The following is a 22,414-nucleotide window of genomic DNA, read 5'->3' as shown; positions in this document are numbered from 1 at the left end:
AAAGATTTTTGTCACCTGAAAGTTCATTAATTTTAATTTTCCCATATTTTTGTAGTTTCATCAGAAAGAAGTTAATCATAACTATGCACAACATTAACATAAGTAAAGGAAATAAAAACTCAGCAATATTATGCTTAATTATGCTTTCAGTGGGCTAAAAGTGGGTTATGGGTTGAATAACTACAGCTGAGTGGCACCCGTAGGTGGTGGTGTTGTTGTTGTTGTTGTTATGTTAATACAGTAACTGCCCACGTATTTGGATTATAACAGCCAAGGCCCTGCCGGATATGTGGAATATCTTCTCCCGACCCCTTATAAATTGAGAAAAACATGTACATAACCCAAATGGGTAAGAAAACAATGTATGAAAGCACATTAAATGTATAATCTGGAACAAAAAATGGTACATAAACAGTGCAAGGGTTGGTGGGGCGTACACACAGCAGCAAGTGGTGGTGGGACATACGTACACACAGTAGGAAGTGGTTGGGTGAGTAGGGAGTAGGGAGAAGGCAGCCTACAGCTCTTCCTCACCACTGAAGTTGGCCACCATGCTGATGTCCTGTGTGGGTGGAACATTTGTATACACTACAAACTTGATAAATAAAACAAGACGAACAAGAAGAAAAATAATATGAAAATGAAATTATTAAAATTGAAAAACAAACAAACATAAACCTGTCTGGGCTGTGGTGTAGGGGTGCATGGAGATGGTGTGAGCAACTCCGGATAATAACGTATTCTGGATAGTGGCAATCTGGATAGGCGGGCGATTACTGTAGTATTAAGAGAGAGAGAAGAGCAGTCTTGGGAGGGAGAATAGGAGTATCTCATTGGAAACCTTCTCCTTTACCTTGAGCTTAATAATAGTGAAATGCATATTGTATATACTACATGGGTGGCTAAAGCCCCTATACAGAGTTATCATTTGGGAGGAGTTGAGAAAAACTAATGAACACGACTCAGAGCGCATTACTTTATAGAAGTTGTTTTAGCCAGAGAAGATATGTTAAGTTTTCAGTTTAGATTAAAAATAAAGGGCAGACTGAGGATATATAATTTCAAATGGTGACAGTTGAGTGTCATTGAAAATGAGGGGATAGTTTTCAGTAATGTTGTATCAAGTTGATAGATGGAGGAATTTAGTCTTTGAGGCATTGAACTATACAAAGTTTTCTGTCCTAGTCAGAAATTTTAGATTGAGTTACTGATATACATTTGCTTAATTGGCAACTGTTTTCATTAATATTAATGTAATCTTATAATATGTCTTTATAGGGTGTTGGAGTGGTGGTGTCTGGCACCTGCTTGAAAGGAGTCATCCGAGTTAATGACACGTTGCTCCTTGGTCCTAATGGGCTTGGTGACTTCATCCCAATGCCCATCAAGTCCATCCACCGTAAGCGTATGCCAGTGCGGGAGGTGCGTGGTGGACAGACAGCCTCCTTTGCCCTCAAGAAGATAAAGGTGCATGATGTACGCAAAGGACAGGTGTTGGTGGACCCTTCACTGAATCCAACATCCTGTTGGGAGTTTAAGGTTAGAATCATAGTAGATTTGAGGCAGTCTTGAATAAATTTTTGTATATGGATCTGGATAGCCATCAACTACAGTAAGGTTGTCATGCATGGACTACCATGTGTAGGCCTGATTGCTTCTTGCAGCTTCCCTTATTTTCTTTTGTTGGAATATGATTTATCATTTTGCATTGAAAGTTAGAAATAAGCTATGCACAAGCCATTGAAAAAATCATGTAATATTCCCATCTTTAGTTGTTTGTTATTGACCTTTTCTTGATAATATAGTTTTATTAGATATTAGTGTTTAATGATGAAATATAGTTACAGTTTTATGATGCTGAAAAAGGAAAGTAAAGATGTTAATGTTACTTAGTTTCTTTTCTACAGCTCATCAGATACTTATAAAAATTCAACCAGGCATCAGGTACAGGCTTCATTTGGATAGTGTATGGTCTTTTTAGGTGTCACTTAATGTAAGAAAAATTGTAAATAACAAATGATAAACTATGGGAAATAAAAATATTAAGAGTTCTCTAAACTAAATGAGATGAAAATGACATTGGTAGAGATGGTAGCCAGTTGGTACAATGACATTTTCAAGAGACCAGTATACTTTAAAATCCTGGTAATGTATGCTTTAGCTTTTTCAAAAGAGCTTTAATTATAGTTAGTGTATTAGCAATGTTTTCATCATAGGGCATATGATGAGCAATAAATGCCTTGAATTACAAATCTTGTTTCTCCATACTAAAACCTATTTTCTCTTCTTCTTAAACTTCAGTAGTAAAATCCTTCAATGAATTTTAACAGGGGGAGATCCTGGTACTGCATCACCCAACAACCATCAGCACCAAGTATCAGGCCATGGTGCATGTAGGTTCTGTGCGTCAGACTGCCTCCATCATTGCCATGGACAAGGAGTGTCTCAGGACGGGAGACAAAGCCATTGTCCACTTCAGGTTCATCAAGCACCCAGAGTATCTCAAGAGTGGTCTCAAAATGGTAATTATTGATGTTTTTTTTGCAACACTCATTCACTTAAATCAGCTTTAACAACTAAACCAGTTACATATGTGTGTTTATGTGTTAGAATGATAAACTAGTTACATATGTACTGTGTGTTTATGTGTTCAAATGATTATGTGGATATTCTCCCTACAGTAATTACATTTGAATTATGGTGCCTTTGCAATATCGTTACAGGCTAACAATAGTTATAAATGCTTAAGTTGAGAATTTTTAAAGTTACAAATAGAGTAATCTAGCAGTTTTCTTATTTAAAGATAGAGAGTTTGAAAAGTTTGCACAATTATAGACTAGTTACTATAAAGGGAGATAAAAAATTTTTGTCCTATCTCTCCAGTCCCTCCTCAGGATATTCCAAAGCAGAGGTGCATCTGATGTTTTGCTATGGGGAGACCTGAGAAGAGATATTATGCTGATTCTCCTAAGAGTGACTATAGCTTATGTATGAGAGATCAGTTTCTTTGTGCTTTTTACAAAGCAGGTCTGGCATGGAAGTGTACATTCCTCACTCTTTCTCTCAATATAAAGCTTCTAAACCTTGGTTTAACACAGTCTGTTCTCATGCTATACATGATAGAGAGATAGCCCACAAAAGGTACTCAGCCTTTTATCATCCAAATTTCATGTGCTCGATATTTCTGCTCTGCTTATGTTTTCCAACCAGCTAAAAACATATTTACTAATAGAAAGTAATAGTCTTTTGAGGTCCAACTCCCCTTGAGACTTCTGGCACCCAGTTAAAAATATCTTCAACAACTGAGCTCTTTCATATTTCCATCCTTAATTTCATCCTGATGGCAACACTGTCTGTCATCTTGTCTGTCATCTCATCATTTCCAAATATGAACTCTCAAACTTTTGCTAAAAAGTCTACCTTGTATGATTCAGGGCTTGTTCCTTACCTAACCCCTGTGACTACTTGATGTTAGTATTAAAATACTTTGCAATCAATCATGTTTTCCTTGCCCTTTCTGAACTAAAACCCCAGAAGGCTTTTGGACCTGATGGGGTTCTTCCTATTGTTTTCAGAAACTGTGCCTCCATGCTTGCACCTTGAATAGTCACTCTTTCAATTCTTGTTTATCAGCATCTACCTTTCATTCTTGCTGAAAGTTGGTCTCAACATAATGCATCCTCAGGTCCCCCAACTGTCATAGGCAAGATGCTAGAGGCACCTCCACTTTGGATGATGTTGAGGAGGGATTGAAGAAGTAGGATAAGATACAGATATGAGATTGTAATCAGAGGAGTTCAATGGAGAAATTATGGTAACAGCATAAGCAGAAGTATTACAGGATAGGACAAGGTCAAAAATGTTAGTTGCAGTCTTTCAGCTCGTTCATTCCTTATCCTACCAGGTGTTCCGAGAGGGTCGCACCAAAGCTGTAGGGCGAGTATTGGAGGTGATCCCCAAGGTGGCATCCCTCCAGCACCAGAAGAATCACAAAATCATGAAGATGGTCAAGCAGGTGGGTTAAAATTTTCTACACCTATATCCTTTATTATGTTATTTTGTTTTTGTAATCATGAAAGTGAGACTTTTTGATGTTTATGTAGTGTGTGTGTGTGTGTGTGTGTGTGTGTGTGTGTGTGTGTGTGTGTGTGTGTGTGTGTGTGTGCGCGTGTGCCACTTTCATACTCTGGCATTAAACAGACAACATTTACCAAACAATATGAAAGGAGTAATACTGTACTAGATCTACTATCCTTACTGAAAATAGTTTAGTTAACTCAAGATCATTTTTGACAGAAGTGCCCTTTGACTCTGTTCTTATGGTCTTCATATAGCTTGATGGTAGATGCATGTTGTTTTATATTTGTAACTTATTATGTATTTGGAGTACAGTATATTAAAGAATGAGCAAGTTGGTGGCACTGAAATGTCTGATAAACAAACCAGTAGTTTAATTAAAACATGTAGCTTTAAGTTAGGCTTAGATACCTTGGAAACAGATACAGCTGCATCAAGATACTAGACACAAATACTCTCCTAATGAAAGTATTTTCCTAAGTTTATCATCACATCTTGGCTGCAAGATCTCAAAGGGAGAAATTATCTACTCCCATTGTTGAAATTGTGTTGATTGCACTAGATACATTTTTTTTTCTTTTTTTTTATGAAAGAGAGAACTGGCCAAGGGCAACAAAAATATAAAGAAAAAAGCCAATAGAATTAGCCCAAGGATAGGGACAAATGTCTTTAAACCTCCCCCTTCAATGAAGTCAAGTCATAGGAAGTTAGAAATACAGACACAGGCAGGGAGTTCCATAGTTTACCAGAGAAAGGTATGAAAGAAGAAGAATACTCATTAACTGCATGTTTGACAGAATAGGGGTGAGAGGAATAAGAAAACCTTGTGCAGCGAGGCCACAGGAGGAGGGGGGGATAGCAAGATCAGTAGAGTTAGCATGAAAATTGCTATAAAGGATACCAAGAGATGCATCATTCCAACAGTGAGAAAGAGGCTGAAGACAGTCAGTTAGAGGAGGCAATTGACGAGACAAAAAGCTTTTTATTCCACTATATCTAATAAAGCAGTGTGAGTGGAACCCTTCCCCAAACATGTGAAGAGTACTCCATACAAGGGCAGATAAGGCCCTTTCCTTCACCATACACACCCACTGCTGCCTCCCTGTCCTGTCTGCCTCACCACTGCATTGTAATTTTCATTAACCAGAAATCTAAATGGCTCCATCCAGAAATTCCATGAATTTGAAGATCAATTTAGAAATTAAGAAAGTTATTAAGTTGAAGGAATAAGGAAAGAGAAATGTTTCAGTAGGCCATGAATTAGGCCTTGAAGAGTCAATGGTTCGTAACATTTGGAAGAACAAGGATGCTATAAAAATTGAATGATATCTTCCATTTCTTTTTTAGTCATTATTTTTATTAATCTAGATTTAGATAAGATGGTGAGTGTGGGATTGGGCAGACGTCCGCACATAAGTTTGAATTCCACCAAGTACAACCTTGAAACTATGCCATTTGTTGAATGCTTTAAAGTTACCTGCATATCACCATGGTACTCAGGTTTTAGGTGTTTACACTAAAGATGTGCTTGGGTGGTAATATGGGCCCTAATATAGGCTCTACTATAAATAAAACTGCGTGCGCCACTTATGAGTGGAAGCTTAACCCCTTCGCGCCGGATGTTAAAAAAGCCCACCTGTATGATATACGGGTGGTAGTGCTCTTGGCCGAGCTGGAAACTCGTGCAAGCTTGTCATACTTGTCGTCTTTGTGTATTATGCTGCTATTTTTTAATCACTATATCGCCTTCGAAGAAGAAAGTGGACGCTTCTCTCTTCGGAGAAAAAGAGAGAGAGAGAGAGTGTGACATTTGCTAATATTTTCGACACAAGCGGACGCATGTAGCTTATCTTTCGAGAGGAAGAGGGGAGGGAGGGAAGGGAGAGGAAAGAGAGAGAGAGAGAGAGAGAGAGAGAGAGAGAGAGAGAGAGATTAGAAAATTTGTTGTTGTGTGTGTGTGTGTGTGTGTGTGTGTGTGTGTGTGTGTGTGTGTGTGTCACGAATGTTACAAGGAGGGATGCATGTAACTTATCTTTCAAGAGGAGAGGGGAGGGAGGAAGGGAGATGGGGAGGGAGGAAAGGGAGATGGGGAGGAGGAAAGGGAGATGGGGAGGAGAGAGAGAGAGAGAGAGAAAGAGAGAGAGAGAGAGAGAGAGATGGGAACATACTATGCCATTGGGTAATTTTAGACACAAGGCAGGACGCATGTAACTTATCTTTAGTGATTAGTGGAGACAAGGTTGGTGGGAGGAGCACTAGGATTTCAAGGGCAGCATACGGCATGTGTAGTTGGTATCCAACACACTATACGGAACAACTGAACTGAAGAAAGCTCAGAAAAGAAATATGACGTTTACGTAGGCGTCACCGTATTTGCTACTGGGGCTTCATGATGCCCACGTAGGCGTCACCGTATTGAAGGGGTTAATAGTGCTCCCTAAAACTCTTCAAGTTACCTACAGGTGCTACAGGCCAGGACATAAAAAAAAAGAAGAAAAACTAGCATAAATACAGTATGAATGAGTTATAATATACTAGCCTAACTTCAGGGGCTGTTTGACCATATACCATTTTCCCATTGATTCTTCAGTTCACAATATACATTTTTGTAATATGTGAGGATTTTTGTTACCATTAGGGATAAGCACTGTACATGACAAAATCAATAGATTTTCATGGAAGAGATGTCACCTAAACAATTTATTAGTGATGTCAGTGTATTACTACTACAATCAGTAAGGTAGAAAATAGAAGCAATATTTATTTATTTATTTATTTATTCATTCATTTATTTGTGTATTTATTTATTTTCTTTATAACATGGTAGGCTACATTAAACAGATTATATACATAAAATTTATTGTGTGTGTGTGTGTGTGTGTGTGTGTGTGTGTGTGTTTGCCTGTGTGTTTCCCTGTGTGTTTCCGTCTTTGTCTGCGTCAGCATACGGAGTTACATTTTTCTAAATTATAATTCCCTATCAGTTTTCAGTGATAAATGGATTTTGTACCTAGACATTTTGATTATAAGCAAAAAATGTAGAGTTACTAGACATCAGCCACTGGAATACTCTAGTGCATTAATTACATTTTTAGAATAGTGTACTTTGAAATACAATATATATAAGTCATTCAAATAAGGCAATGTATAGACAAATTAACAGATATGTTGATTGTTTGTCATGACTTACTTAAAGTGCTGTCTGGGAACTTGAACTTTAGTCTAAAGTACAGGGTGGGGCAAATCAAATGCCCGAGTTTTGATAGGCTATTAGGAAAAGTAAAACGATACTTACAGAATTATTTGTTGTTTTTATTTGAATCAGTATACAATGCCGTTTGTGTGATCACTTTTTAAGATGGCATCAGGAAGATGGTGGCCATCTATAACGATGCACTGCTGAAGGCGATGTCTGAAGTTTTCGTCTGCTCTTCGGCACATCTCAAGGGGTATTGCAGCGATTTCCTCCCGAATTCGCATCTTCAATTCTTCCAAATTGTGTGGCCGACTTCTGAACACTTTCTCCTTGAGATATCCCCACAGGAAAAAAGTCGCAAATGCTCAAATCAGGTGAGCGTGGGGGCCACTCGACATCACCCCTCCGAGAGACAAGGGAACATCTTTCGCAATTTGACCATTGCAACTTGAGCAGTGTGGGCTTTTGAACCAAAATTGGAAGAATTAAGTGATGAAACAAATCTGGGAGACATCTGGTTCCAACAAGATGGAGCAACAGCCCACACTGCTCAAGTTGCAATGGTCAAATTGCGACAGATGTTCCCAGCACGCCTCGTCTCTCGGAGGGGTGATGTCGAGTGGCCCCCACGCTCACCTGATTTGAGCATTTGCGACTTTTTTCCTGTGGGGATATCTCAAGGAGAAAGTGTTCAGAAGTCGGCCACACAATTTGGAAGATGAATTGAAGATGTGAATTCGGGAGGAAATCGCTACAATACCCCTTGAGATGTGCCGAAGAACAGCCAAAAACTTCAGACATCGCCTTCAGTAGTGCATCGTTACAGATGGCCACCATCTTCCTGATGCCATCTTCAAAAAAGTGATCACACAAATGGCATTATTGTATACTGATTCGAATAAAACAACAAATAATTCTGTAAGTATTGTTTTACTTTTCCTAATAGCCTATCAAAACTTGGGCATTTGATTTGCCCTACCCTGTATTATTGGTCAAATTCATACTGATGCAGGATACTGTTCAGATTCCAAGACATACACTAGATATTTATTTTTATAAGACCTCATTTTATATTTATGATGGATAAGGAAAGACATCTGTGATATAAATTCACTATTCTCTCAATATTATTCAGGCATTATCATTCATGATTTTGTTCTAAGAGAACAATTATGTTATGGGTTGAAAAGTTAGAAACTGAAAGAAATGCTATAATTTATTTAATGTGTATTTTCAAGTCATATATTTCAACCATTTCTGCTTAGGTTTTTTTGCCCCGATGTGAAAAATTGAATAAAGAAGCATTTCATAAATCATTAGTTTTTATTTCTTTTATATGTGCAGCATGATTAGCAGCAAATATGCTCATACATATTAACACTCTCTGTGTAGTCACATCTTTGAAGGAGAGAAGAGGAAGGGTGATGAAAGAGCCATTGTTTGGGAAAGGAACTCAGAAAATTACGAAGTAACCCATACATAATTGTTCTGTGCTGATTGTAGTGGAGATTTTGTCTGAATCATTTGGGTGAATAATAAAATTATGTTATCATTTTTGTTTCCTTGTCCATCAATATGGGACCTTATCATCACAAGCTTCATGTTTTACATTCTCACTCGTTTTTCTGTAGAATGTTGGTGGGGATGTTGGCTGCCAGGTAAGAGAGATTGGCTGTTATTCAGAATTACATTTATGCATGATGTAGACCACCATAGCCATGCATCATGCATTTATTTTGTTTGTTATCTTTCATCAGAATACAGATATCATGTTTCAGAGTTCCATTTACACACCATTAAGCAAGTTTTTCTTATCACCCAAGCAGTGTTCCATTTTATCACACAGAAATGCTAAAACATATTAATTCTTCTCAGCCCTGCTCTGTACTTTGCTTCAACAAGGATAATGTACTTTTATTTAACTCTACCAGCTTAATAGCAAACTTGAGCATATCTTATATATATATATATATATATATATATATATATATATATATATATATATATATATATATATATATATATATATATATATATATATATATATATATATATATATATATATATATATATATATATATATATATATATATATATATATATATATATATATATATATATATATATATATATATATATATATATATATATATATATATATATATATATATATATATATATATATATATATATATATATATATATATATATATATATATATATATATATATATATATATATATATATATATATATATATATATATATATATATATATATATATTCTCTCTCTCTCTCTCTCTCTCTCTCTCTCTCTCTCTCTCTCTCTCTCTCTCTCTCTCTCTCTCTCTCTCTCTCTCTCTCTCTCTCTCTCTCTCTCTTCTATTGGATTCTCTTTTTTCTTTTTTTTGTTCCCATATTACAGGAATGATATTTGTCTTAGAATCAGTACAAAGGGAAATGACTAAAAGGATACAGGAGATGAGGAGTATTCCATATAAAATGAGACTGAAGCTACTAAATTCCTTAATGAGACCTAGGTTAAGAGGAGTCTTAAGGGGTAAAGGTGTTATAACATGGGGGATGTAATCAAAATTCTCATGGTCAGTAATCAAGACAACAAGAAAGCATGTTTGAGCTTGAAAGTTTAGGTTCAAGAAATAAATAGGAATTCATTTTCAAATAGTGATATATGAGTGGAACAGACTCTAATCAAGTTTTTAGTGCTGATTCAATAGGGAACTTTAAAAAAAGATGAGATAATGAGATAAATTGGTTGGTGAGGAGGATAAGTGGATAAATATGTATGTTTCATACAGGGACTGCCACATGTAAGACTCATGGCTTCTTGCAGCTTCCATTTTTTTTTTTTTTTTTTTTTTATGGTCTGTGCAAATTTTTGTCAAAAGGCCATTAAGCTTCACATGTATACATTCATACAGTAGCTAGTGCAATTAAAGTTCTAAGATATGTCTACAAAGAAATAAAGACCTAATTAAAATTTTGGACCCATCTTGTTTAAAATCCACACTTTATACAACAGTACTCTGCTCCCCATTACTTATGTCATGCTTAGAACTTATCCTGGAATTTTTGTCTCTTTTCATGCTGTTCACACAGCTTTCTCTTAATTTACATTTTCCAAAGGGAAGAGGATGTTGCAGAAAGCCAGATATGATGATCAGTGGTAGGGAACAAAAAATTATTTTGGTGTAACTGAGAGTAGAGTGGACACATGTCATGATGAGCACAAAATTTCAAATATTTCACAAGTCAGGTCATATACAATGAATCTGATGCCTGAGTTGCAGTAGAGCTTATTGCTAATCTGCATATTCTCATGAATATTTATAAGTAATGAAACTTCTTGTGGCATTCTTGATGCCTTACAATCTTTATTACTATGAAAATTTGATTTTGATCTTTGGTTTGTAACTGTAGACCAAACTCATTCACCTAAAATAGGGAAATCATTGTTTATTTACTTCTTACACTAAAAAGATGTGAATGCATAAATAAGCTAAACTTTATTTTGGTGAATCTCTCTCTCTCTCTCTCTCTCTCTCTCTCTCTCTCTCTCTCTCTCTCTCTCTCTCTCTCTCTCTCTCTCTCTCTCTCTCTCTCTCTCTCATGTACAATGGGAACCAGCCAAGGGCAATAGAAATAATGATGAAAAAAAGAGAGAGAGGCCCACTGAGGTTCTGGTCCCCTAACAGGATTAAAAGAGTTAGCCAAAACTAGAGGATAAATATCTTGAAATTGAAGTCTTAAGAAGATTGAAATACAGAATAAGGGATATAGTTCCAGAGTTTATTAGTGGAAAGGATGAATGATTGAGAGTACTGGTTAGCTCTTACATTTGAAAGGTGGACAGAATAGGGATGAGAGAAAGGAGAAAGTCTTGTGCAGGGAGGCATGCAGTTAGCAAGATTAGAAGAGCAGTTGGCATGAAAATAGTGGTAGAATATAACAAGAGGTGCAACACTGCAGCAGTGAGAAAGATACTGAAAATAATTAGTCAGAGGAGAGGAGTTGATAAGACTAGAAGAGGAACCCCTCATACATGCAGCAATCAGGAAAGGATGAGGATTAGATGGCTGTTATGAAATTAAATTTGATGTATCTTTTTGGAAATCTCTTATTTTATCATTTTATGCAGAGCTGCATTTTGGAAGCTTGGAATGAAAAGGTTATTCAAAGTTTCCTCTTAGTCCTCTTACTTCTCTTTTCTCTCTTTACTCATGCACTCTTCTCTTCACTCTTTACTAATGCTTACTCTAATTTTCTCACTATTTCTTATACATATTTATTTACAAAATGGAGTATTACAGACATTTCTTTACACAATAGTCTATTTGTAGTGCATAGTATTTCATACTTTTACTCTTATATCTATTTATTCCCTTTGAATTACTTACACTTCCTTTTATCTTCTAATTGACCAATTTTACCACCCCATTTTTCATTGTTTTATTTATTTATTTATTTATTTTTTTTTTTTGGCCTTTGCTGTTGTACATGATAAATATTCCATATATTTTCTTATATTACTTTCACCAGAATATTCTATTTCCACCATTAGCATCTCATAAAGCTTATTTCCACTGCCTGCATCTTCACCTTCTATTTTATATAAATAGTAGTTTATATAAATAATATATCTTAGTGCCATTACTATTATAATATCCTATTATTTTTCAATCTAACATATGATTATGATAATGTATTTCTTTATGTATCATAAGGATCCAGTCATATTCATTCTATTGTAAAACTTGGATCCTTTCATGGGTGCACACCAAATTACTCTCTCTCTCTCTCTCTCTCTCTCTCTCTCTCTCTCTCTCTCTCTCTCTCTCTCTCTCTCTCTCTCTCTCTCTCTCTCTCAGGCTCTACACCTCACACTGATTTTCAACTTTGTTAAAAGGTTGGTTACCTTTTCCCATGTGCATTTTAAAGAACATTTTGTCAAAATTTGAGAATCTTCTCAGGTTACAAGTGTTTGCTGTGTGGCAAATGCTGTATTAATGAATAAACATGTCATCCAAATTTAAATTTATTTGGTGGATGATGTAACAGCTAAAGAAATGTTTTCATGTAGTATTGACAAACAAAATGGAGGATAATTGTTATCAATAATTTTATGGCTGAAACTAATGAAAAGCTGTACTTTCAAGATTAAGATGGCATTCCTCAAGCATATTTAGCAGTTCACTGAATATAGGAGAGTATTCTGTTAAATTGCAGTTACCAGTAATATTCAAGGATAAACATGAAATAAGAAATTTGTACGGTGGTACCTAGAGATACGAGTTTAATTTGTTCTGTGACTGAGCTTGTATCTCAACTTGCTCATATATCAAAGCAATATTTCCCATTGAATTACATTGAAATGCCATTAATCTGTTCCAGCCTCCCCAAAAAGAGCACCCCAATTTTTTTTTATGTATTTTAGGTAAGAAAAAGGTATTTATAAATTACAAATACTGTATAGAAACATAATAAAATATAACAAAAGAGAATAAACTACTTTTAAAAGGGTGCATTCTATAGTAAGTTATCCCGCCACTTCTTGCCTACACCCTCACTTGGGACTGTCAATCAATTGGATTGTACAAATATAGCCACCCACAGGTGACTGGCTGCTCTGTTATTCACAGAAGAGCTCATTGACAACCCTGTAAACTTTATTCATTGAATAAATGAAGATTTAAGTAGACAGAGAGAGAGAGAGAGAGAGAGAGAGAGAGAGAGAGAGAGAGAGAGAGAGAGAGAGAGGGGATAGGGGCTGCACTGCCGCTGTCATAGAGGTTTGTTTACATTGTTCCTTTCCCCCTCGGTGATAAGTGATGGTTGAAGAGGTAGGTGGAGATGGAAGAAATTTGTTTCACCTTTTCAGTTATGTACACATGTATGTTTTATCAATGCATATAAAATAAAAGCAAAAGTTTATTTAGTGTTCAAACATTTTTGGCTAAAGGAGGTGAATAGCGGAGGAAGAGGGAAGGAGGAAGAGATGCAGGTACCATTCACATGTAAACATTAAACATAAATTAAAACTGCACTTTCTTTAATCAAATAAAAGGTAATTAAATATTATGAAAATGATTAAAGAACAGTCATAATGCATGAGATCCATGGGAAACACTAGATACTAGCTCAGCTGAAGCTGGACTGATGCACCGACTAGTGGCAGCATCCCCAAGCACGATTCATATCTCAAAATTTTGCTCATATCTCAAAACAAAAGTGTATGAAATCGTGGCTCATATCTCAAAAAACTCGTATCTCAATGTATTACTGTACTATGTATAAATAAGATTTGCTGTGAGGCTAAATTTTGTGACTGAAATTTCAGTTCATGATGTACTGATAGGTCATTATTAGTGTATGAAATGGAACAGAAGTTATTTATTTCAATGATATTTTTAGATTTACATGTACCTGTTTGTCAAGTTTTTAGAGTTATAGTATGCTTATTTGCTATAGCAGCAGGAGTGGTAGATTTAATAACTTGCCTTGTTTTTTTTTAAGCTTTCAAGCTTTTATTGCAATCCAGGAAGATATATTAGTTTCATTGCACTATTTTTTTTCTTCACCAGTAATAAAATAACATGGTAACTATTGTACTTCCATCATGCACTCCATCACTTTATATATTCCACTCTTCACAGCACATTAAAGTGGGAAACATTCTTCAGCATACTCATTTAAAGATCTTAGCTGCTTAAGATGTATCACATATTATTTGCTGACAACCATCATTAGTACATTTGAAACATTTATTAATGATCATTCAAGTGCACGTTACAAATTTATTTATGTATTAGTTAGGGTCAGCTTTGATATATACATATGCCTTTTCAAGTTAGGATCAAATAGCCCTGGATGTGCAGAATAAATATGTCTCATTGATTATTATTTTAAGGTGAAGTTATGGGGTTTCATTATTTGAGATCTGATACTAGTTAATGAACTGATGTATTGATTATGGCCCTTCTTCAGGATCTCTCTCTCTCTCTCTCTCTCTCTCTCTCTCTCTCTCTCTCTCTCTCTCTCTCTCTCTCTCTCTCTCTCTCTCTCTCTCTCTCTCTCTCTCTCTCTTCATTTTAACATTACTATTGTTTTTTAAAGGTGGTGAAACATCAGGAGGAGGTAATAAACACCTACCAAAATGATAATTTACTCCCAGCGAGGTCTAATAACAGTTCTGTTCCATACCAATTCTGGTCTGGATCAGTTTAGGGGGTACTGTAAACTTTCCATTATAGCTAGTTGTGATCTTGCTGAACATTTTCCTTTGTGTCTCACAACTCAAGAGGGCAGTCACAGCCTGCCCTTTAAAGACAACTCTCCTCCTCCTCACAAAACTACATGCACTTAGTACACACACTTCCTTCACTCAAAATAAAAAAAATGGCAACTCCTAATCCAGCCTCAGATTCCCCTTTTTTGGAAGGGGACCAGAAATGTCCTCAGGTAGGATTGCTCTTCAGGTAGCAACGCAAAATACCTTGACACCTCCCTGAACTTTTTCTTCATCTTCTTCTATAGAACACTGCCTCTCCTCTACTAAACCTCATCTTCTTTTCCTCACTCAAACAGCTATCTGAAGCAACTGATAGTAGCCCCTTTTCTGTTCCCTCCTACTTTCTCTATCCTCACTTTTGTTCCAAAGCTGGATGTTGCATCTATGTGTGTAACAACTTAACTTGCTCTCGTGCCCACACTCTTGAATCTTCCGAGTTTTCCACCATCTGGCTTCGACTCAATAGTCACCCTCTAACTAAATTCAACTGTGCTGTCTATCTCTCCCCTAAATCCTCTGACTATGGTAAATTATTTGACTATTTAATTTCCAAAGTGGAGCACATTCTATCCCTTTATCCTTTTGCGGAAATCTCCATCCATGGAGATTTCAGTGTTCACTACCAGCTTTGGCTTTCTTTTCCCTTCACTGACTATGCTGGTGAACTGGCCTTCAACTTTGCCATCGTCCATGACCTAGAGCAACTGGTGTAACACCCTACCCGTATTCCTGACTGTCTTGAAGATACACCCAACATTCTTGATCTCTTTTTTACCTCTAATCCTTCTGCTTATACTGTTATCTCATCTTCTCCATTGGACTCCTCTGATCACAATCTCATATCTGTATCTTGTCCTATTTCTCCAAACCCTCCTCAGAATCCTCCAGGGCTGCTGCAGTGGGGGTATTTAGAATTATCAATTAATCCGGGATGCTATTAATTAGTTCTTACCTTTCTGTTGTAGTTAAAGTCATTTGGTTGAATTTCTATGTTTTTTCAGGTGAATATCAAAGATGAATGTGTATTTATCTATAAATATATTTAAAATTAAGTACAAAGATCTGGAGAAGGGTGTGGTGTATATGGGACAACCTTTGTCTGTACATTATAGCGTGTTACACCCCAGCAAGAGACTGACTAGGGAGCTGGCTCAAGGCATGCTTGCTGCCTTCAAAGTGCTGACAGCAGAAATATGAGTGGGTTTACTACTGTCGCTATATATATTAGTACAGGTAACTCGATTTACGCATGTTTAATTTACGCTTTTTTGTTAATATGCGATCGAAAAAATGTAATTAATAAAATTTGCGCGATCAGTTTGCTTATACACAATTTGGACCACATCCCACATTCCCCCTATTATCTATTGTTTCTTATGAGAATTACAAGTTTGTTTTACGCAAATTTTTGAATACACGATGCCTCTTGGAACGCATATATCGTGCAAATCGAGAGTTACATGTATATTAAAAATTATAGTCTTCTAATTACATGAATTAGGCAAGAAAAATTAACTTATGATGAAGATCAGTACATTACATAAAGGATAAGTATGCAAATCACATATATGATATATAAATATAACCGATTATCGATGGCAATAAATAGGTTATGGAAAGTTTCATGACTCGTGATGTAGGGTAACATGATACTGTCAGCCCCACCCATCTTTGTCTTGTGCCTTGTGTGTCACCCATCTTTGTTCTGGGGTGCCACAGTCATTATCCATACTTAATGTATACACACACATGTAATAATTAGAGAATTAATGACAAGTACAAAGTCCATTACTATGTGACACCAGTACAAGGTGGAGGTGCCTCTGGTTTTTTCCTCTGCCAGCTGGGGGGACTTTAGGAGGTATTATGCTGATTTTCCCTGGAATGATTACTGTTTTTGTGTCAGAGACCCATCTCTGTGTTCTGAACGCATAAAAGAGATGATACTGTCTGGCATGGATGCATACATTCCTCACTCTTTTTCTCAACCTAAACCTTCTAAACCTTGGTTTAACACAGCCTGTTCTTGTGCTATACACAATATAGAGGTTGCCCACAAAAGGTACTTGCACCTTCCATCACCTAAATCTCACACACTTTATATTTCTGACCAGAATCAACTTGCCAAACACTCCTTCATAAAAAGAAAATGTCAAAATCTTTCAAACTCCATCTCTCCTTGAGACTTCTGGCATCTGGCCAAAAATATCTCCAATAACTTTACTTTTTCATCTTTCCCTCCTTTATTTCATCCTGATGGTACAACTGCCATCTCTTCTGTCTCTAAAGCTGAACTCTTCTCTCAAACCTTTGCTAACAACTCCATCTTGGATAATTCTGGGCTTGTCCTCCTCTCCTCCTCCCTCTGACTATTTTATGCCTGTAATTAATGTCCTTTGTAATGATGTTTCCCATGCCTTTACTGGCCTAAACCCTCAGAAGGCTTATGGATCTGATGGGATCCCTCTTTTTATTCTTAAAAACTGTGCTTCCGTGCTTGCACCTTGCTGGCCAAACTCTCAACTATGTCTATTGACTTTTACCTTTCCTTCATGCTGGAAGTTTGCCTTCATTCAGTCTGTTCCTATAAAAGGTGACAGTTATAATCCTTCAAACTACTGGCCTATAGCTTTGATTTCTTGCTTATCTAAAGTTTTTAATCTATCCTCAATAGGAAGATTCTCAAACATCTGTCTTTTCACAATCTTCTTTCTAATCACCAGTATGGCTTCCATCAAGGTTGCTCTACTGGTGATCATCTAGCTTTCCTTACTGAGCCTAGGTCATCCTCTTTTAGAGATTTCAGTGAAATTTTGCTGTCGCATTAGATATATCAAAAACTTTTGATAAGAGTCTGGCACAAAGCTTTGATTTAAAATTGTCCTCTTTTGGTTTCTATCCTTCTCTCTGCAACTTTTTCTGAAGTTTCCTTTCTGACCGTTCTATTTAGCCATGGTAGACGGCCATTATTCTTCTAAACCTATTAAGAGTGGTGTTCCTCAGGCTTCTGTCCTGTCAAACACTCTCTATTATTCATTAATGATCTTAACCAAATTTCTTACCCTAGCCACTCCTATGCTGATGATACCACCCTACACTTTTCCATGTCTTTTGAGGGGTGACAAAGCCTTCAGGAAGTCAACAAATCATGCAGGGATACCACAGAACATCTGACTTCTGATCTTTCTAAGATTTCTGATTGGGGCAGAGAAAACTTAGTAGTAGTGTTCAATGCCTCAAAAACTCAATTCCTCCATCTATCAACTTGACACAACCTTCTAAACAACTATGCTCTCTTCTTCAATGACACTCAGCTGTCCCAATCTTCTACACTGAATATCCTCAGTCTGTCCTTTACTCACAACCTAAACTGGAAACTTCACTTCTCATCTTTTGCTAAAACAGCTTCTATGAAGTTAAGTGTTCTGAGGCATCTCCTCCAGTTTTTCTCGCCCCTCCAACTGGTAATTCTGTACAAGGGCCTTATCTGTCCTTGTATTGAGTATTCTTCGCATATTTGAGTGGGGGGTTCCACTCAAACAGTTTTGTTCAATTGGGTGAAATCAGAAGCTTTTTGTCTTATCAACTCCTCTCCTCTAACTGACTGTCTTTAGCCACTTTCTCACCACTGGAATGTTGCATCTCTTGCTTTCTTTTATTACATTTTCATGCTAACTGCTCTACTGATCTTGCTATCTGTATGCCTCCCTTTCTTATTTAGCCCCACTGCACAAGGCTTTCTTCTTCCTCACCCCAATTCTGTCCAACTCTGTAATACAAGAGTTTACCAGAACTCTCACTTTCATACCTTTCCCTGGTAAACTCTGGATCTGCCTGCCTGCTTCTGTATTTCCATCTTATGACTTAACAACTTCTTGTAAGAGGAAGGTTTCAAGACAATTGTCCCTCAATTCTAGAAAACTCTTATGATCTTTAAGGAACTGGCAGCCCAGTGGGCCTTTTTTTTTTTTTTTTTTTTTTTTCCATGGTCAATTTCCTCTCCCGTACAAAAAAAGATATTTCATAATGTAATAGCAACAGTGTACTTTTGATGAGGCTAAAATATAGAGAATGATTGTTGCTTAGCATATTAAACCTAAAGAAAGTGCCCAAATTGTTTATGCGCATTTCATAACATGATTTATGTTTGACAGGCTGGAGGTGGAGATGGGAGTGGCCAGCACAGCAGTCAGGGAGGAGGATCCTTCAGTGGCACCAAGAAGCAGCGCAGTCGACGAGGAGGCAAGCACAGGTTGGTACTTTTGTTTTACCTTGCAGCCTGTTCTTTGGGGAAGGCATAGTGATAGATGTCTTCTTAGTACGCATGTCAAAAGCATATGAAATACTGGAGGATTAGACAGTGTGTGCTAGAAATATTCATGATTTTAAGGAAAAGCAGAATAAAAACAGTTATACAGATAGGACAGTACAAGCTTAGCTCCTTTCTCATATGTCTCAACTACTGAATAAACACATGCGTGCGCGTGTGCACACGTGCACACACACACCACGTAGTGTAGTGGTTAGCACACTCGGCTCACAACAGAGAGGGTCCGGGTTCAAGCCCTAGGAAGTAGTGAGGCAAATGGCAAGCCTCTTAATGTGTAGCCCCTGTTCACCTAGCAGTAAATAGATACAGGATGAACTTGAGGGGTTGTGGCCTCACCTTCCCGGTGTGTGTGGTGTGTGATGTGGTTTCAGTCCTACTAGAAGATCAGTTTGTATGAGATCTGAGCTCTTTCTGTAGGGGATAGGCTTGCTGGGTGACCAGCTGGTGATAGTGGTAAATAACACACACACACATATAGTTTTGGAAGTTTAATTAGGGGATTGGGAAATGAATTATGTGAGGGATACATTCCTGAAGGCATCACTTAATGTAAAGATCACATAAAGTGAACATGATTGCTGAACAAAACTTTGCACTGTGTGAGGTTCCACTAATATATATATATATATATATATATATATATATATATATATATATATATATATATATATATATATATATTAGTGGAACCTTGAACAGTGCAAAGTTTCGTTAGCAGCGTATCACACCAGAGCTCTGGTCTTGCGTCCACTCGCTTCAGCCGACTGTGTGTGTGTGTGTTTACCTAGTTGTATTGTACAGGGTTCGAGTGGGACTCATAGTGTCCTGTCTCCATATGTCCATTTATCTAATTTTTCTTTAAAGTTATGCACACTATGTGCTGCAACAATTCCATTATCTAATGCATTCCATTTTTCCACCATTCTGTGTAGAAAACTGTATTTTCCAACATCCTTCACACACTGCCTCATCCTGATATTCTTTTCATGTCCTCTTGTCCTTCCATCCTCTTCCGCCAACAGCACCAGGTCTTCTTTGTCTATTTTTTCAATATCATTTACTATTTTATACATTGTTATTAGGTCCCCTCATTCTCTTCTATCTTGTAAGGTTGGCAATCCCATTTCCTTTAGTCGTTCCTCATATGTGAGGTCCTTTAATTCCGGCACTATCTTTGTAGCAATCTGTATCCTTTCCAGTTTTCTTATATCTTTTTTAGAACTTGGAGACCATACCACTGCTGCATATTCCAGCCTTGGGCATATCATGCTTGTGATGATTTTTTTCATCTTATCTTTATCCATGTAATGAAATGCCACTCTTATATTAGTCAGCATCTTATATGATAGTCCAAATATCTTATTTATGTGTTTATCAGGGCTCAGATTTTCTTGTATGATCACTCCAAGATCTTTTTCTTCTTTAGTCTTTGTTATTTGCTCCTCTCCCATTAAATATTTCCATACTGGTCTTCTCTTACTCTTTCCTAGTTCCATTATGTGACATTTCTTGGCATTAAACTCCAATTTCCACTTCTTGCTCCATTCATAGATCTTATTTAAATCTTCTTGTAGCAGTATACAGTCCTCTCTGGTTTTGATAACTTTTAGCAACTTTGCATCATCAGCGAATAAATTCATATAGCTGTTTACTCCAATGTGAATATCATTTACATAAACTTGAAACATAATGGGGGCTAACACTGACCCTTGTGGCACCCCACTGGTTACTTTACTCCAAGACGAGTATGTATCTCTGATCACAGTTCTCATTTCTCTATCCTTCAAATAATCTCTTGTCCATTCGAGCAAGGTTCCATGCAGTCCTCCTATGTTCTCTAGTTTCCAAAGAAGTCTTCCATGAGGGACTTTATCAAATGCATTTTTACTGTCCAGGTATACTGTGTCTACCCATCCATCTCTGCTTTCAAGTCCTGCAATAACTCTGAAGTAGAAGCTTAATAAGTTTGATACACATGACTGCCCTGTCCTGAACCCAAATTGTCTGTTTGATATGACTTGCTCCTCTTCTAGAAATTTAACCCATTTTTCTTTGATAATTATTTCACATAACTTCCCCAAGACACTTGTAAGTGACACTGGTCTGTAGTTTAGTGGATCAGTTGCCTTTCCTCCTTTAAATATCGGTATTACGTTGGCTCTCTTCCACTCTAGTGGAACTTTCCCTTCATTTATTGAACTTTTAATTATTTTCCAAATTGGCTTCAGTAATTGCTCTTTACATTCTTTTAACACCCAGCCTGATACACCATCTGGCCCCATTGCTTTCCTGACTTTCAACTTGTCCAGTAATCTTCCAATATCCTCTTTATGAACTGCAATTTTCTGTAATCCTAGGCAATTCAATATGCTATTAGGTTCTGTGAAGTCATCTTCTTCAGTGAAAACCATTTTGAAGCTCTCATTCATTATTTCACACATTTCTTTCTCTATTTGGTATGTCTTTCCTTCTTTAACTATTTTTTCAATTGTTTCCTTATTCTTTGTTTTGCCATTTATAAACTTGTAGAAAAGTTTGGGTTCATCCTTGCTTTTATCCATTACATCTGTCTCAAACTTTCTTTCTTCCTTTCTCCTGACTCTAATATATTCATTTCTAGCATCTTTGTACTGCCGACTATTATAGTCATTTCCCTGCTTTAAAAGTTTCTTCCACGCTTTATCCTTTGCCTTTTTTGCTTGTAAGCATCTAGCTTTGTACCATGTATGTATTTTTTCTGAACTCTATAAACAGGAACAAACTTTTTTACTCCTTCATTGTATTCCTGTAAGAATATGTCATATTTTTCTTGTACAGTCTTCCTGCTCATAATATTATTCCACTCAATATCAGCAAAATTAAGTAACTCCTACTTAGTTTTTCAAAATCTGCTCTTGCATAATTTAATCTCTCTCCTTTATAGTCCTCTCTGTATCTTATCTCATCTTCTTCCTGCATTTGCATCTCTAATGTCACATGATCACTTTTCCCCATTGGACTAAGGTATTGTATGATTGGAGGGGACTCTGGATTTTTTATGAAGACTAGGTCAAGTAACGATGGTTCCTCTTCCCCCCTGTATCTTGTTGACTTCTACCCACTGGTCCATTGTATTAACCATAGTCATCTGCAACACTTTCTCACTCCACTGCTCAGCATTGTCCATTACTTCCATCTCTCCCCAGTTTATTTTTTTACAGTTGAAGTCTCCAACTAAGAGTATTCTTCTATCTCTTCTTAACATGTTATCCAGATACTTTATTGTCTCTCTTTGCATATCTTTATGCTCTTCTGATCCCCATGTATTAGTCTTTGGTGGAACATAAGTGACTATAATTTTTCTTTTCTTCAAATCTTCTGTTCTGATTGTTACTCCCAATGCTTCCACTTTTTCCTCTCCATATTGCACATCCTCCACACAAATATTATCACGAACCATTGTTCTTTATCCTTTCTGTCCCTCCTCCAGGTATTATATCCTTCCTCTTTAAAGTTGACATGTA

At 36.7% G+C, this 22,414-nt stretch overlaps 1 protein-coding gene and 1 long non-coding RNA gene across 6 annotated transcripts in view; one reads left to right on the top strand and one right to left on the bottom strand.

Annotated features, from left to right (window-relative positions):
* The window catches only part of LOC123504593 (GTP-binding protein 1-like), a 46,836-nt gene that overhangs the window by 16,881 nt on the left and 7,541 nt on the right, over positions 1–22,414 (top strand). For 2 of the 4 annotated variants that reach the window (XM_045255241.1, XM_045255243.1), the window contains 5 exons: positions 1,279–1,539; positions 2,331–2,522; positions 3,905–4,015; positions 8,905–8,931; positions 18,736–18,833. In XM_045255241.1, the coding sequence (XP_045111176.1) occupies positions 1,279–1,539; positions 2,331–2,522; positions 3,905–4,015; positions 8,905–8,931; positions 18,736–18,833 (689 nt within the window). Of the gene's footprint in view, positions 1–1,278; positions 1,540–2,330; positions 2,523–2,883; positions 3,503–3,904; positions 4,016–8,904; positions 8,932–18,735; positions 18,834–22,414 lie in introns of those variants that run through there. The other 2 variants (XM_045255242.1, XM_045255244.1) reach the window with 2 other exon arrangements.
* LOC123504598 overlaps positions 366–22,414 on the bottom strand; it is a 194,863-nt gene continuing 172,814 nt past the window's right edge. For both annotated transcript variants that reach the window (XR_006674882.1, XR_006674883.1), the window contains 3 exons: positions 1,305–1,523; positions 679–776; positions 366–562 (listed from right to left, as the gene is read on the bottom strand). This is a non-coding gene — a long non-coding RNA (uncharacterized LOC123504598). The remainder of the gene's footprint in view (positions 563–678; positions 777–1,304; positions 1,524–22,414) is intronic.

Source organism: Portunus trituberculatus, chromosome 16 (assembly GCF_017591435.1).
Source record: "Portunus trituberculatus isolate SZX2019 chromosome 16, ASM1759143v1, whole genome shotgun sequence".
Taxonomy (NCBI): Eukaryota; Metazoa; Arthropoda; class Malacostraca; order Decapoda; family Portunidae; genus Portunus; species Portunus trituberculatus.
The sequence above is the reverse complement of the archived record's forward strand: the minus strand, read 5'-3'. Positions and strand labels throughout refer to the sequence as shown.